This window comes from Rutilus rutilus (genome assembly GCF_951802725.1).
Source record: "Rutilus rutilus genome assembly, chromosome: 16".
NCBI lineage: Eukaryota > Metazoa > Chordata > Actinopteri > Cypriniformes > Leuciscidae > Rutilus > Rutilus rutilus.
In genome coordinates this window covers 7,320,158-7,337,187 of record NC_140224.1, presented here as the reverse complement: position 1 = coordinate 7,337,187, position 17,030 = coordinate 7,320,158, and the positions used below count along the sequence as shown (strand labels likewise).

Sequence of the window (17,030 nt, the reverse complement as noted above, 5' to 3'; positions counted from 1 at the left end):
TTAATAATGCAGACTGTATGCAGTTTGGCATCAAAGTAAAAATCATTTCCTTTTTTTAATTCCTGTTTACAACCAGTCTTGCTCCTTTTGGCTTTGTGATTGTGCAGAATAATTTAATGCATTTTTGAGGGAAATGCATGAAGACTCACAGATAGATTCTCTCGGGTGCTTTCACACTTTGCACTGAATTGCCTGTCACTAAGGTTACTCAGATCTGCATGATGTGCGTGATATTATGAACTGTAGTCATTGTTAGCCTGCATTTGCCATAATATGTTTTTAGCTATAGCATAGGAACAAGGATGCTTTTTGTTTTGGAGCCTTCTGTTTTTGTCAAAATATACAAATTGGGGAAATATCTTTTTTTTTTTTCAAAGCAAACAGATAAAAGGCACTGCAGCAAATGAGGGTAGTCAGTCACAGGAGAATTTAGCACATCAAAAGTCAAAAGTGAAATGGTTTTACTCTGGTCGTGTGCATTTGTCTTGCCATTTTACGTTTTGTAGTTCATCATTTATGTCATCCTTCTGTGTGTGCGCGCTTTGTTGGCTTTCAGTTTTTTTTTGTAAACCCTTTGTGGGCCATGAATCTCTGTGGATCGTCTTTATTTTGGCTACATCCTCACCTTCAGTTCCATTTCACGTCATAAAACTGCTGTTCTACCTCCTTATAAGACGAACGCCACTGACCAATTTTTTCCTTCTGGTCTCTCTGTTTTCCCACCATTTTTTTCTTGATTTATGTTGGATTTTCATTTGTCTGTTTAAAGAAACAGTTGAACGAAGTACAACAAGAACACTGCCTGCTGGTTACGCTCACAAACCTGTCTTTTCAACAAGATCTTACCAGGCATGGTCGACTGCTCCTATTACCGTCCCTGGGCAAACAAAATGTGGACTGGGTTCCCTCTCCAGTTCACCTTCCAACACGCCATCTGCTTCGCCACTAAAGTCTGCATGGTCTATTTCCTCTGCTTCTCCAATCAAGTCCACCCTAGGAATGTCAAACACTTCTCCTGCAAAATCAGTTAACGATGTAGCATCACCCATTAGAACATACAGATCTATGTCATCTCCAATAAAGACTGTGGTTCAACAACCCCAAAATCAAGTTCCAATTTCCTCCAGTCTCCTGTCTTCACCGGGTAAAATTGGCACAGATCCTGTGTCCATTAAGGGGCTTGCTGCTTCATTGTCCTCAAGAGCTAACTTGATTTCTTCACCTGGATCCATGCTAGACAGAACTTTTACCACAGTGACCCAATCTGATTCTATAAAGTCGACCACAAATACATACACATCTTTATCCTTTAAATCTGCCCTGGCCCCCACAAGTATAGCAGTGTCTTCTCCAATTCGAAACATAGCAAGCTTGTCCTCTATTAAAACCACCACAGATGCAGCTAGGGGGACACTTATGTCATCGATTTCTTCATCAACGAAGTCTACAAAAGCCAGTACTGAAACAATTCTGTTAAACGGATCCATTTCACCGATAAAGTACCCCTCATCATCCTCTGCATCTTCCCGTCTGTTTTCAGGAGGGGCTTACAGCTTACAAGAAAGGATACAAGCCACAACACAAGCAGCTACGGCCAGTGTTGGTGCAGCCTTCAGTGAGGCTGAGAAAACATTTTACGCTGGCTCTATGTCAAACTATAGTGCGCTAAAATCTGTATCTTCACCTTTAAGATCAAACTTATCAAGTTCTGTTTATGATTCCCTTAGATCTCCAGCCACCACCACGCCAATTTCATCCATTTCCATGTCTGTTCCAGTATTCTCCGTGGTCAATGTGCTCCCTGAACCCCAGGCGAAGAAAGTCCCAGACAAAATAACAATCACACCTCAGACACACACTCAAGCACAGCCCTCTACATCGCGAATGAAACCCTCAAAACCCTCGCTTTTCATTTCCCCAACAGTCCTCAAAGCAGCTGCCGCACCTACATTGACATCCAGTCAAGAGATTCTTAAAGATGTGGCAGATATGAAGGATGATCTGATAAGAATGACTGCAATCTTACAAACAGACTCCTCAGCTGCAGCCAAGAGCTTCCACTCGCATGTTTCTAAAGAGTCCAAGATGGAGGATGAAGAGCCTTTCAGTTTGGTTGAGAAAGTTAAAGAGGACCTTGTCAAAGTTAGTGAAATTCTCACAAAAGATGTCCTGAGTGAGGGTAAAATCTCAAGTAAAGAGAGGGCCTCAGAGGATGAATGGGAAGAGTTCTCCAAAGATGAAATTGAGGAGGCACGACAGAGTGCTCTGCGATCCCTGCCAACATTTGAACCAACCCTTACTGTTGGGCCACAGACAGTGCCAGACAAAGATCTCAATTTAGCTAAAGTGGTTGATTACTTAATTAATGATCTTGGTGCTAGTTCCCTCTCAAAAATAGCTGATGTAAAGAGCAGATATGATGAAATAAAGAAGGAAGGGGAGGAAAAACAGAAGCGCATCATGAAACCGGAGCACAAGCTCAAAATGCCACCCACAGGTATGCGGACCTCTCCCTCAGAGAAAGACTTGAGTAAATTAGCCGATTCCTGTAGTGGCACAGATGCTATCCTGGAATCTCCTGATGACTTTTCCCATGAACAAGATAAGAGTCCTCTTTCAGACAGTGGTTTTGAAACCAGAAGTGAAAAGACCCCATCTGCTCCTCAAAGTGCAGAGAGCACAGGGCCCAAACCCCCCTTCACAGATGTGCCTATTCCCCCTGTAATAACAGAAACCAGAACTGAGGTTGTTCACGTTATCAGAAGCTATGAACATCCGGAGGAGGTCTGTGAGCCACTAATGGATGAGGCAGCAGCTTTGAAGAATTCAGTTGAGCCTGAGCCAACAGTTAGCACAATCAAAGATAAGGTAAAGGCCTTGCAGATGAAAGTCAACTCTGAGGAGCTGGCATGCGTCAAAGAAGAAACTCATATTACCACTACAACTCGAATGGTCTACCACAAACCTCAACTGAAAGATGCTGGCTCTGACAGGATTGAAGAAACAATGTCAGTCCGAGACATAATGAAAGCTTTTCAGTCTGGAAGAGATCCTTCCAAAGAATTAGCAGGTTTATTTGAGCACAAAGCTGGCCAGGACACCATTAAAGGAGATGAATTGTCCCCAAGGTTCCTTGAAAAAGACAAAAAGCCCAAAGTTGAGAGAATTATTGAGGTGCACATAGAAAAGGGCAACACAACTGACCCAACTGAAGTTATAATCAGAGAGACTAAAAAGCATCCAGAGTTTATATGCAAGGGTGGCCGAGGTCTCAAGGAGCTTGTTGAAAGGGTTGATGGTGATTATGAGGTTCTTCAAGATGAGGAGGAACTTGCTGCTGAGGAATCACTGCCATTCTTCTTAGACACATCCAGAGTCAATACACCTGTCTCTCAAGAGGAAGAGAGTCGTCCCAGTTCAGCTCAGCTCATTGCAGACGAGTCATATAAAGCTTTAAAGCTTCTAAGCCAGCATTCTATTGAGTATCATGATGACGAGTTGTCCGATTTGAGAGGGGAGTCATACAGGTTTGCAGAGAAAATGTTGCTCTCAGAAAAATTAGACATATCACATTCTGATACTGAGGACTCAGTGGCAGACCAGTCACATAGCATAGCCACTGAGGTACAAGGGGCAGAAGGCATATATGGAGAAAAGGTAGCTGGCCCCAGGAAGGAGTCCAAATTAAAGTCAGCAAGGGATTCATCAGACAAATCAGGTAAATATCCCCCACAAGATGAGCAATATGACAAAGTTACAGTATTACATTACACCACAGAACCTGGTAGCCCTAAACATGCAGTCTGGATGCGATTCACCCAAGACAAGCAGGACAGGAATAGAGAGAAACTCATTTATGAAGATAGAGTAGATCGGACCATTAAAGAAGCAGAGGAGAAACTGAGTGAGGTCTCTCAGTTTTTTAGAGACAAAACTGAAAAGTTAAATGATGAGCTCCAGTCCCCAGAGAAAAAGAAACCAACAAGACTTTCACAGGAGACACGGTCGGGGTCAAGCTCAATGTGCAGCAGCCCTGAGAAAAAACAAAAGAGTGCAGCTGAGGAATGGGACAAAGGCAGGCAGAAGATGTTTGGCAGCACAAACGAAAGAAAAAGTGCAAGTCTGCCAAACAGTCCTGAGAGACATATGCTCTCACAGTTTAGTGAGGACAAGCCAAAACAGCAGAAAGACCCTCAGCAGGCAAAGGCAGGTGATGCAGGCCCCCCAGTCCCAGTTAAGACTTCTAAAGTAAGTTCTGTTCGACAAAAGTTTGAAACAGAAGCACAGAAACAGGATAAGAATGTGCCTGTGACACAATCAAAACAACCAGTTAAAAAACTGCCAGAAAGTAAATTACCAGTATATCAGTTTTCCACTGGTTCAAAACCTCCAAAGGCTGATTCCACAGATGAAGGACAAAAACCTTCTAGAAAACTAACAGAAACTGATAAAAGTAAAGTTGCCCCTCAGAGTAATAATGCTCAAGGTCCTCCCAGTAGCAGTAGTGCTGCTGTCTCAAAGCAATCAGGTGAAAAATCTTTACTTGAAAAATTTACTACATCAGACACTATTGTAAAAAGAGCCTCACTTTTTGAGAAGCATAGGGATCAAGAAATCAATAAAACTCAAGAGAGCTCTACTAAAGTGCAATCTCATGACTTGAAAGATGAATACATTGCAGATAAGGATAGTGCAATTAATTATCTTAAAGAGCAGCAATATTTAAAAAGTGGCATTAAAAATGAGACTGTTAAAACAGCTTTCTTATCTAAGGATGATATCAATAAGAATGACTTTCAGGTAAAAACCCTTAAGAAAAAAACAGAATCTCATATTCCTGTGAGAACATCATCAGCTTCCGCAGACAATAATCAGTCAAAGAATGTGAATCAAGACACATTAAGTAAATTAACTGAAAAGGGCCTGTCACATATACCTGCCTTGACCAAACCAAGGGTTCTGGGCCGTTCAGAGATGCAGAGAGAAGAATCTGCAACAAAGAAGTCTGAAGAAGTCTCTGTTGAAGGTAGAACAGCAAGTGATCTAAGTGACACTAGTTCAGTGGAAAAAATATCCACAGTTACAACAAGAGAAAGTTTCAAAGGGCTTAAAACTTTACCAGTCTATGTAAGTGTCCAAGTGGGGAAACAGGCTGACAAAGATATGGGAGGAGGAACAAATGGGACATTCAAAAAGATGGCTAGCTCAGAAAGTCGTACAATTTTTGCAGTTAAACAGAAACAGCCCACATCTCCTCAAGGCAGTCCAGATGATGACACCTTAGAACAGTTCTCTTTTATTGATAGCTCTGGCAAAAGTCCTATGACTCCAGAAACACCAAGCTCAGAAGAGGTCAGCTATGATCTTACCTCAAGAACCCCTGATCCATTTATTGCATTTATGCCAGGTATTGCAAGCCCAATAGCTGAGGTTTCAGAGGAGTCAGAAGATAGTGAACAAGGCAAAGCTATTTCTTTGAAAGAATCTGAACCAGAAAAAGAAGCCAATGGTAAACATGAAACTAGCCATGAGACAAAAGACAAAAGAGTTGCATATATAGAGTTTCCTCCTCCACCACCCCTGGATTCTGATTCGTCACAGCCTGAGAAAAAATGGTCGACTCCTTCCTCAGAGGCTGAGACTGAAATGATGGAAGTAAATCTCCAAGAGGAGCATGATAAGCATCTTCTTGCTGAACCCATAATAAGAGTCCAGCCTCCATCTCCTGTACCCCCAGGAGCTAATGAAAGTGATTCAAGTGAGGAGGAATCAGTCTTTAAACCCATTCCAATAAAAAAATATACCTTTAAGATTGATGAGGACAAAGATTTGAAGGAAAGCCCACCAAAAGACTATGACAAGAATGGGAATGATAAAGAACCAGGGGAAAATGGTAATGGAAAAGAAGAAGATTATGATTATGAACAAAATGGCAATGATCAGTCCATCACAGATTGCTCAATAGCAACAACTGCAGAGTTCTCTCATGACACTGACGCCACTGAGATTGACTCTCTGGATGGATATGAACTTCAGGATGAGGATGACGGCTTATGTGATTCTATTGCCAAACCATTTGGATTTCCCAATGAGAACAGAAAAGATATTTGGGCATCAGATAATATGTCTAGACCAAGTGATCGTTGCCAAAGTAAACTTGAAGTAATTCAAGAAGAATTACCAGCTGAGGACTGCAATAAGACCAAAGCTAAGTCTGATCCCTCAAACAAAAAGAATGGAAAGGACAGTGAAAATGATGGAAAACAATCTGATCAAGGATTGTCAGAAACTTACTTTAGTTACAAGCTTGATGAGGAGTTTAATACTCCTTTTAAAACTGTTGCAACAAAAGGCTTTGATCCTTGGTCAAGCAAGGGAGGAGAAGATGAAGTAGTGGACGCTAGAATTAAAGATGATGAGCCCAAGCCGTTTGGGCTAGCAGTAGATGACAAGTCTACAGCAACGACCCCTGACACAACTCCTGCAAGAACCCCAACTGATGAAAGCACACCAACTAGCGAACCTAACCCTTTCCCCTTCCACGAAGGGAAGATGTTTGAGATGACCCGAAGTGGTGCGATTGACATGAGCAAGCGGGATTTTGTTGAAGAGAGGCTGCAATTTTTTCAGATTGGTGAGCATACATTTGGAGGGAGGATAGGGGATGGGGTGAGAAAACCAAATGTAGTCACCTCAAATCCACAGATAGTTGAGAGAGCACAAATAAAGACGGAGGACAACACTGTTATATCATACAATATCATTCAGATATGCACTGACCACTCTGACACATCTCACGACATGGAACCTCCCCCCTATTCAGAAGTCAGTTCTTTATGTTCTTCTTTTAAGATAGGACTTAAAACTTCCAATGTTGAGAGGAGAGATTTTGTTTGTGTAGACTGGGATAGTTCTCAAGGTCAAACACCAGAGACTGCACATCAAATAGGACCAGAAACCTGTAGAACAAGCAAGTACAATCAAAGGACAGACTCATCGAGGGCAGAGCCGCAAGCACACCTCCAAACAACTTGCAATAATTCCAGAAATTGCAGTAATAATGCTAATCTTGAGGCCTTAAATGCTAGAACACATCACTCACTGCAAAGCAGTGTACAACCCGAACAGCTGTCAATGTCTGAGCCTTGTTCAGTTCAAGTAATAAACGAATATGAGGATTCAGTCAGAAAGAACACTGGTACTTTCAGAGATGGTAGTATAGAGAATAATGATGTTATCTCCCAGTGCAAAGACATTAAAAGAAAGCCACCAAAGTCTAGGTTGCCAGTAAGAATACCTCATCCACCACTGGGTTGTAAAAACGATCGAACATCTCCGAGACCAATTCAGAAGATTAGACAGGTAGCCAGGAGTCGATTAGATCCATTCCCAGATGTGAAGCCTAAATCTAGCATACCAATGATGAAGGTCAAAAATGTTAGTTCCTCACCAGTGGGGAAATGTAGGACTACAACAATGGCCAAACAAAAAGTTAAAACACAGCCAACCGAAGCAATAACCACCAACAAAAGATCAAAAACCGGTCCAGTCAGTAGATCAGGCAGTAAATGTGGTCAGAAGACTTTACGTGAGGTTGACAAAAGTTCTAGTAGTCATTTAATACCTAGTAGCGCAGTGAAGTTGGTGGACTGCCTTTCCAGTAAAGAGAAAGAGATGCAGGTATGTGATAAGAATGGAGAAAGCAGCACATCAAGGAACACATCTTTGTCAGAAGCATCGCAACCCTCCAGTACATCCAGGTCTGCTAGAGACGTGAGATCACAGGTTGAGCAGTCCGGCAGAGACAGGAGGAGGAGGAGTAGGAGGAGGACTGATGGAGGTGAAGGCAGTCAGGGTGCTGGGCCTCAAGTGGCCCCCTGCGTGGAGATCGAGCCTAGTTTGTAAAACTTTCCACTTGTATGATCTTAGTTGCATGAGCCGTTGTGATTGTCTGTGGTGTGACCTGACTGTAGATGTCATCTTTGTCATTTGTCATTTTCTCTCTCTTTGTGTACTTGTGTACTGGTCTCTAAACCTGTCTTCCGATCTCTTTCTATGGATAAGTCAGTTTTACTGTAGCATGCCAGTGTTAGTGGGTTGCTGGCCATTTCTTAATTGGTTTCTAGTTCTTGTGAAGTGCTAAGGAAGCCTGTCAATCTCGTGGGCCCACGCAGACACAGAGTCCTAGCACAGCAATGAAGATGCCGCATGTTCAGTTTCATATGATATTGTGAATTCACGTTTGAACCTCTGCTGTAGCTGTAGAGACATTTAAATTGACTTCTTTATTTGTGATTCATTTGTTTCTGGTAAGATTATACTGTCAGAAGGTTTTAAACATTTGTTGTTAGATTGATAGGATGCATTCTTCACTAATCTAACATCTTAAAACCACTGACATATTAATTGACTATATCAAAATATTTTATAACTCTTTTCTGAACAATGTCTCCCAACCTATAATTTGGATATGGCCAAAGTATGCCAAAATCTCCCTAAGACTTTTAATTCTCTTTGCTTGATCATAATAGGGTTGTCTGCTTTACTACTTTTCTAACTTCTCAGAATAACATACGGTTTAAAAGATTTTCATGACTTTCCATTTTCTGCTCTCAGGCCCTCAGAGCCCCTGTGAAAGAACAGATTTGCGTATGGCTATTGTGGCGGATCATCTTGGTCTAAGTTGGACTGGTAAGAAATGACACCACCTAGAGGACAAAGTGTTACATAACCACCTTAGCACAAATATACTCTACTTGTTTATATATCTGTAATAATGTATGTAAAGTAATTTATTAGAGTAATTTCTAGCACATTTTTAGGACTAAATGCATTATTTATTTATTTTTTTACATTTCTACATTGCGCACATATGGCTTTGCCTTTTGTTGTTGGTTCTCAAAACATTGGTGCTGCTGTGATCAGTAGGGTGTGCCGTCTGCAGTCACTGCAGTACTGCGCACATGTGTACGGGGGAGTGGTAAAGACAGAGTTGTTAATCTATTTTTAATGTGTTGCAGAGCTGGCCAGGGAAATGGAATTTTCGGTTGATGAGATAAATCACATCCGTGTGGAAAACCCCAACTCATTGACAGCTCAGAGTTTCATGCTATTAAAGAAATGGGTTAGCCGAGATGGTAAAAACGCTACAAGTAAGTATGCCTATGGACTACATATTTTCTGAATGAGGGCTAATCATATGGAAGGGAGAAGGGTGGGTAAGGTGTGGGCAGGGACAGAGACTTCTGCATCCAAATAATTTTCTCAGCCATTGTACAAGAAATAACTTTGTATATAATTTTAAGGCATAATTTGTTTTAGCTGATATGTGCAACCATGAAAATATTTTCTTTTCTCCTTTTAGCGGATGCCTTAACTGCAGTCCTGACTAAGATCAATCGGTTGGATATTGTGACATTGCTGGAAGGGCCGATATTTGACTATGGTAACATTTCAGGCACAAGGTGTTTTGCAGATGATAGCGCAGTTTCCCAGGAGCAGGCTGATGGTAAAGTTTAGCCCCATCTACCTGAACTCTACTTCTCTATGTCTCTCACAAATCTGTAGATTCATAGAACCATCATGGCAAAACACTTATTGCTCTAAATTTAAACCCAGTATAAACTTAAACTCAAGTTTAAGTTTAAATCTCAATCTTCCTTTCTAATCAGTTAGATTCACCAATTATCAACACTGTTATTTCCCAGCCTGGTATTGGACCAGACAGGGATCAGTGTGAACATATATATAGAGTTATTATGATTGTATGTTTGTATGAAAGCATTAATGCATGTAGCTATGGTTGACACATGACATGACAAGATAATGATGAATCAAAACTTAATCCCATCTCAATAATAGTTTAAATTACAAAAGTAAAATAAAAATAAAATAAATCACCATAGAGAAACAATTATGTATAAACTGCAATATGAGTCTCTTAGCCCTCTCACTCTAATTAAATACTTGTATACATCTGAATATTATATATAATATATTATATGCTTAAATATTGTTTTTATACATATAATCAGTGTCTATACGTCAACAGCTTTGATAATGTGGTATTCAGATTTTTACATACATTTTTTTGTTTGTAATGCTCTGATTTTTTAGAGATAGTTGATTTGGTTCATGGTTTGAAACTCTTTAAGTGTGGGACCCCCGGTTCGCCTGGGAAAAATCCTGTCAGATCCAAGGCCACTAAAAAATGTGGGCCATTTATTATTGTGCTCTATTGGAATATCTGCTAAGGCCTTATAATCTATTTGTGTGATGTATCTGATGGGTTTAAGATTTGGTTCATACAGGATTAAGATAAAGATTATGTTTATGTGTATACAAAGTATACTCCACAATACAATAGCAACTAACAATTAGCAATAGTGCTCTCGTTTTCTCTACTCTGTTTTCTCACTATACTTTCTGAGATATTAAACATACATGAAAACATAATAATATCCAACCTGCTTTAACAGCATGATTGCCTTAATGTTTCTCTCTGTGTAGTGCTAATGTAATGTAATAATGATCATACAGTAGTCTGGAAGCTTTATCGATAGCATGGCTCTGGCTACTATGGAATGTCTGCTTGCTGTCAAGCTGTCTGATCCTTCAATATCCCAGAATCCTCTGAACCTTCCTGATAGAGTGCTTCTGCTTCAAATACAGACCAGCTGCTTCTCCACTGCCTACCAACTCTTTCATAGCAACAATTTTGCCTCATTTCAAAGCGCAGCTCTGTAGCATAGTTTCTCTTTCTGTGCTGGAGTAAATCAGTGCTAGCTCTTGCTACAGCTCTTCACTCATGCTATGGTAACTCACTCTGTTATTAACATTGCATTCTTATCTTCATATAGCAAAATCATCCTCATAAGTCTTATGTTTCTAACACTGTTCAACATTTTATCTTGTCTTGCTCCATTTGTCTGCAACCTGGTGTCCATGATAGTTTCTACTGCCCCTACTTCATCTATATTCTTTGTATCTCCTATCCCTAAAGAGTTGACCAAGCAATCTCAGTCTATTTCCTCTTCCTCATCATCATCATCCATCTTTCTCCATTTACGTCAGGACCCCACTGTTCCAGAACTTTATATTTAGTGTTGTAATTACCTGCCTTTGAAAATTACATGGTTAACTATAAGATATCTATGACTATACTAATTATACTATATGTTGCTTACCTTTATGGTATACTTGTAATGGAATATTCTGGGTTCACTTATTTTCTATCAGCCATCTGGGGTATCCTTTCGACTACCACAGAAAAATAACTTTTCCCTCAGTTTGTTTGTGAAAACAAACTTGCAATAATCCATATACAATAGGAGTCTATGGGGCAAGTGTACCACAAGGTTTAACAGGTGAAATATGAAGCTTGTATTTTTGCTAAATCACTTAAATGTATTGTTAAGTAAAAAATTTTGTTATTTGAGTTGTAAAGTTATCTAAATTTTACGGTGGGACTACTCTAGTTGGAGGAACTTCTGCAAATAACCCAGAATATTCCTTAAAAGCCATACAGTTAGGGCGTTTTAAATTCAGAAGACCACCCTAACACTGACATGCTCCTACATGACATTTTCAAAGGCCTCTGTCATAACATCTGTTGCTGTGGCGTTGTGTACAAGTAGTGTTCGTCTCCATCTCACTGTGTTGTATCACTCAGGTTACCACAACATTGAGCTGGAGCTCAAAAGTCCCTCAGAGCTGTCCTATGAGCCCCCTACCCCTCTTCGCCAGGATGATTTCTTTAGCGAGGACAGTAGGCAAAACTTCCCCTTTAGTGCCCCTGTTAGACCCAGTGAACTGTCCTTGCCAACCACTAGTGGCTCAGTGTCTACAGATAACAAGCCGCCTACTGTCATGGCAGAGGACACCTCTATTGGAGGTCGAGAGTCTGTTAGCCAAGAGGATGGGTCAGCTGAAGATGACCTTGGTGTCAGCCACGAATCTGTTGCCCCCTCAAAACAACATGACAATGAGGGAACCTCCAAAGAATCAGATGTCTTCCCAAACTGGCCAGTAAAAGAGCAGCAGGAACCTAAGATGCCTGTTTGTGCCTCAGCCAGTGAAGCTCCTGGAGAGAGTGGAAAGTCTGGGTTTGATGAAGAGATGACCCAAGAGAAGATAAAGTCTCTCTTGGAGAACATTAAGTTGGAGGAAGGCTCAGAGGATGAGGAGATGACTGAGGAGAGGCTGCAAGAAATCCTCTCCCAAGTGCAGCAAGCAGAAAAAGACATGTCTTCAATTTCAGGTCTGCAGAGTGAGACATCCGGTGCAAACGTGAAGACGGCAACTTCTGGCCAAGGACTGGGTGCTGATAAACAAGGACAAAGAGAGTTCAGGTACTGTGACCTCTATTAACAAACTGTAGTCATCTTATTCCACAAGCTCAGCAGGTTCGGTATCAATCAAGTAATGTATTTTAAACTTCAATGCATCCACAGCCAAGAGCCACTGTCCTCAACACCTGGAGTGCAAGCTGAGAAGCAAAATGGAGAACATCAAGTACTCCAAGCCCAAGCTGTCTTATCACCAGACGCCAGTGAGTCTTTCAGCAAACCAAAGGGCAAAGCAAGGAAAGATTCTGGACGAGAGGAAGTGAGCAGTGAGGCTCTGGAGGACAGAGGACCAAACCACAGGGAGGAGGTTTCCGAGCCTAAAGTCCAGGTACAGTGTTCTTTGAGAAACCTTGAAAAAATGACACCAATGCTCTGTAGATATTCAATGATAGATAAACCAAGTTTGTAACCAAGCATGCACTCACATGGCTCAGGGTTTCTTGATCTGCCCGTTTGTCCAGAACTAAGTACACTACCCAGGGATTCAGCTATTTCTTTTGGGCTCTTCTTTTGTGAAAGTTCCAAATGCATTGTAAACATTTCACTTTATTATTTTACTACAAATGCCAGTAGGTCTTCTCTGGTCTCTGAAGTCTTAAGGTGCAAAAAAGATGCACACTAAACAACGTAAATATTACCAAAAAGATATTGGTTGCAGCAATACCAGCTGCAGAATGTGCAACCTTGTAATCATGTCACGGGTAATTAAGGATTCAATGTCCTAGTATTTAGTGGATCAAGACTTTTGCAAGTACCTGAATCACACAATAGGGAATTAGGAAGTGGATTGAGACACACCTTCAATACTCATAGTAATTCAGGGAACTTCTAATGACATTTCTTTTAAAAAGTACATTTATATGCACTTTTTTAAAAGTTCTGACTGAAATCATACCAGATGGGTTAACAGACCTAGACAATGGTAGCTTGGCTTTTTCCAGCATGTATACACATTTAATTAGACTACAATTGGCCTTGGTATTTTGCGCTTGATGTATGACGTGTATTGTATTTAATACTTGAGTTACTTGATTACGCATCAAAACTATCATGTATACGTGGACTGTAGCTCGACTATGCAAAAAAACGAAACACTTTGATTATAACTGCACATGTAAACATGAATATGTTCTCCATTGAAAGAAATAATAACCATTATCAAGGCTGAGTCACCATCAAGTCTTGAGATTTGTAACTTGAAGAACATTAGTTGAAGGTCTGAAGCATTTCATGAGCTTGATTGCTCATTCACTGCTGTAATGTGCTGACCTGACTCTAGCAGGAAGCGCGTAGAGATTATGAATACAGCTCTGATGAGGAAGAGACTGTCACCACCAGAGTGTATCGGCGGAGAGTGATTCTGAAGGTACTATGAGTGGAACTCTTGTAGTTTTGGGGCGGTTTGTGTGCTACAAAATTTGCGTGGGCTTAAGTCTGTGTGCTAAGAGGGAATGAAGTGATTAGCACACTGCCACTTTTCATGAAGAAGTTGCTGTGATTTCTGAAGTGTTTATGTCTCTCTTGTCATCTGTTTTTTTTTTTTTTTCATCTTTTAATTTTCTTCTTTATTTTATTAAAGATAGGGTAGGCTATTTTGGAGCGGCTAGCAATAGCAAGCTAGCCTTGAAAGCATAAGATCCCACCCTCCCTTCAGAGTGCTCTTCAAAGCCACGCTTCCTTCAAAACATATGAATGCGCACAGCTGAGTCTGCAAAACGTCACGACAGACGGAACGTTAAAGTGAACGTTGTCGTCGACAGACGACAAAGTGAACGTTAAAACACTTTAATCATAAACAAACACATGAAAGTAAAGCGGTAGCCCCTCACGGACGACTGCTGCATTAAAATATAATGAAACAACATTAAATAGTCCAGGCCTGGTCCTCTCTTTCACTGTCGTTGCTCCTCCTTTAATGCTCCCAAAGCTCCTCTGTGAGAAACTCAAGACCGGGAGGCATGTTACGCTCATTAACACTCAGGCCACCGGCCTCGCACTGTTCCCACGGCCCTTGGCTTCGTCCTGCTTGCCACGTACCTCATGTCTTAAAGGACATAACATTACACTAATAAACAAATGAAAGAACTCTGACTTGTACCACCTGACTGTTACTGATTAATTTTTATAGTGTTGCCTTAGAAATGCATAAATCCGCGTCTGAAGACGTGAACCACTCCGAGTAGAACATCATGGGTTGCCATCTATTAATTACTGTAATTCTGGCGTGAACACAGCATAAGCCTGTTGTTTTGGTTCAGGAAAAACTGTAAAGGGTGGCTACTGTTTGTTTGTGGCGCTCTGGTAGGACATCCTATCATTGCATTCGGACCGAATGAAATAAATTAATGGACATTTTTTGGTCCTGAGACTTCCACAGAAGATATATGTAAAAAATAAATATATATATATATTTAGACCACTTCTATTATTGATTGCTATCTGGAGTTTCAACCAGTATAACAAAAAGCGTTTATGTAAAACATAACCTACCCTACCTTTAATTAAATGTGCTTGCTAAAGCATCACTACTAATACTTCATATTGATATTAAGCTTCGCTACATATTGATACCTCATTTTGTGCATCTTGATTTTACAGATTTGGTTTTAACCAAACCAAATTTTAAAAACATTAATTATAAATAAAAAAACGATTTTTTTTTAATTAATTTAAAGAGTGGTGCTTTTGGCATGTCATTTGAAAGATAAGCCTGCATAAGATAATTAGCTCATGCTGTTTTTTTTGTTTTTGTTTTTTTGCCTGTAGTGATGACGTTGTCATCAGCATGTTTGGTTTGAATCTTTATATTTTCTTACACCAAAAAACATCTCTCTCTTTTTTTTTTTTTTTGCCAAATGAAATTGAAATAACCACGCTTTCTAGATGTCCTCACATACCCTGTGTGTGTGTGCGTGTCTGAGTCAAAGATATAAAACAAAGTAAAGAATCTGAAATATCTCATCATGCATCCCACCTCTATAGGGTGATCAGGCCAAAAACATCCCTGGTGAGACAGTGACACAGGAGCAGTACACGGACGAAGATGGAAACATAGTCACCAGAAAAGTAATGTCCATGCCCACCCCTAGCAGTGTCACCATCTCCTCACTTTACCACATCTGTTCTCTTCCCACTGTCCCCGTGTCGGTATAAACCAGTACCATGAGTCGTGACTTTACCCCCTTCTCTTAGGTCACCCGTAAAGTGGTGCATCTCACAGCTGCTGTTGAGGAGAAAGGCAGGAGAAAGCGTGGGAAGCGTTCCCGGCAGGCCAGTAGGGCCGAGCAGGAGGAAGAGGGGGGCCCCGGGCCCCACAGAGTGCACACTGAGGTTGGATTCGTGTGCAGTGCTGATGCTAAAACTAGTGCAGGCCTGCAGTGTGCAAAACATGTGTTGTATTAGGAATCTAACTCAAGATTTTGGTTTGACGTGGCTTCATTAATGGAAAACTGATCTGTGTTGATTGATATGCTGTGTTCCCTTGCTGTGAGCGTGGTTTAATGTTGTTCCCACACCGAACAAAAAACATTCAGAAGAGAAAGCAGACTCAAAAATATGTGGGGTTGAATCAGCTTGAATCAGCGAAACAGTTTCAGCTGGAGTCCATCCGCATGCCTATTGATTTTCAGCTGAAGCTGAAACTATGCTGATTAAATTAGGCTGCATCCTAAAACAAATGAAAGTGAAAAATAAACGACTTTCCAGACATAAAGAAGGCCATGCATTAACATTTTTTAGGATTTTTTCTCATGAGCATGACTTACTTTTCATAATAAAAGCTACAGGTATCTTGACAAAGCTAGTTTATCTTGAGTTATCTCACAAAAACAAATTAACCAAAAATATAACAGTATTGCTGATTGGCCTCTTGTGATCCTGCAGCCAATGAGATTGCTTGCTGGTGTTTAGTATTTGCTGCAGTCTAGTCCTGCAGCGTGCTATCAGAGTTCCTCCGAAACCCTCTACCTCCCCCAGCTCCACCTGCCTACATCTGCTGCGGGATATATTAAAAATAAAATATATTAATTATACAATATTAAATAATTAAATATGTTTTTATACAAAATATATCTTTGTAAAGAATGACACTGACTAAACTTAAGACTGACTGCACAGGTGGTGTTACTGCTCATGTGGCTGTAAGTTCTATAAAAATAGGTTTTGCTCAACAAGAACAAAAATTAGAGGGAACATTGTTGATGTGTCCTGGCTGGGACTCATTTAATTGATTTCTTTTATAGAGTTTTTTTATAGAGTCATCTCTAACATGACATTTATTCTGTCATTATCTTTATCTGCCTCTGTCATTTCAGGCTGGAGGAGGAGTGAAGGGCAAAAAGAAGGAAGGAAGACAAAGGGAGGAAAAGGGTCAATCGTAACAGTTGTGCTCTTTTTTGGTAAGCCCATAGGCACAAAACTAGAAAGGTCAGTGGAAGTCAATGGGTAGAAAGCAGAGCAGAGTAGAATCCTGCCAGATCAGGCGGTAGATTTGTGTGTAGTCATCAACACAATAGTCACCAGAGAAATGTGCTTTGTTACAGCGATTTTTCCAGTAGACCGCAGCCCACTGATGACATGCAGACGCAGCAAATTAGTCCATGCAGTTGTTCTCTTACTGATAGTACTGTGTCTAGAGCTCTAGACCAAGACAAGTGTTTTGAAGGGTCATTTGGGTCTTGCGTT

The 17,030-nt window shown here is 40.6% G+C and overlaps 1 protein-coding gene across 17 annotated transcripts in view; it reads left to right on the top strand.

Annotated features, from left to right (window-relative positions):
• ank3b (ankyrin 3b) overlaps positions 1-17,030 on the top strand; it is a 170,765-nt gene that overhangs the window by 151,953 nt on the left and 1,782 nt on the right. For 2 of the 17 annotated variants that reach the window (XM_084433632.1, XM_084433631.1), the window contains 6 exons: positions 8,617-8,691; positions 9,021-9,152; positions 9,365-9,445; positions 11,672-12,350; positions 12,453-12,675; positions 16,661-16,744. In XM_084433632.1, coding sequence (XP_084289758.1) covers positions 8,617-8,691; positions 9,021-9,152; positions 9,365-9,445; positions 11,672-12,350; positions 12,453-12,675; positions 16,661-16,726 — 1,256 coding nt within the window. In that variant the 3' untranslated portion in view covers positions 16,727-16,744. Of the gene's footprint in view, positions 1-413; positions 6,635-8,616; positions 8,692-9,020; positions 9,153-9,364; positions 9,509-11,671; positions 12,351-12,452; positions 12,676-13,629; positions 13,714-15,329; positions 15,414-15,539; positions 15,883-16,660; positions 16,745-17,030 lie in introns of those variants that run through there. The other 15 variants (XM_084433634.1, XM_084433630.1, XM_084433641.1 and 12 more) reach the window with 14 other exon arrangements.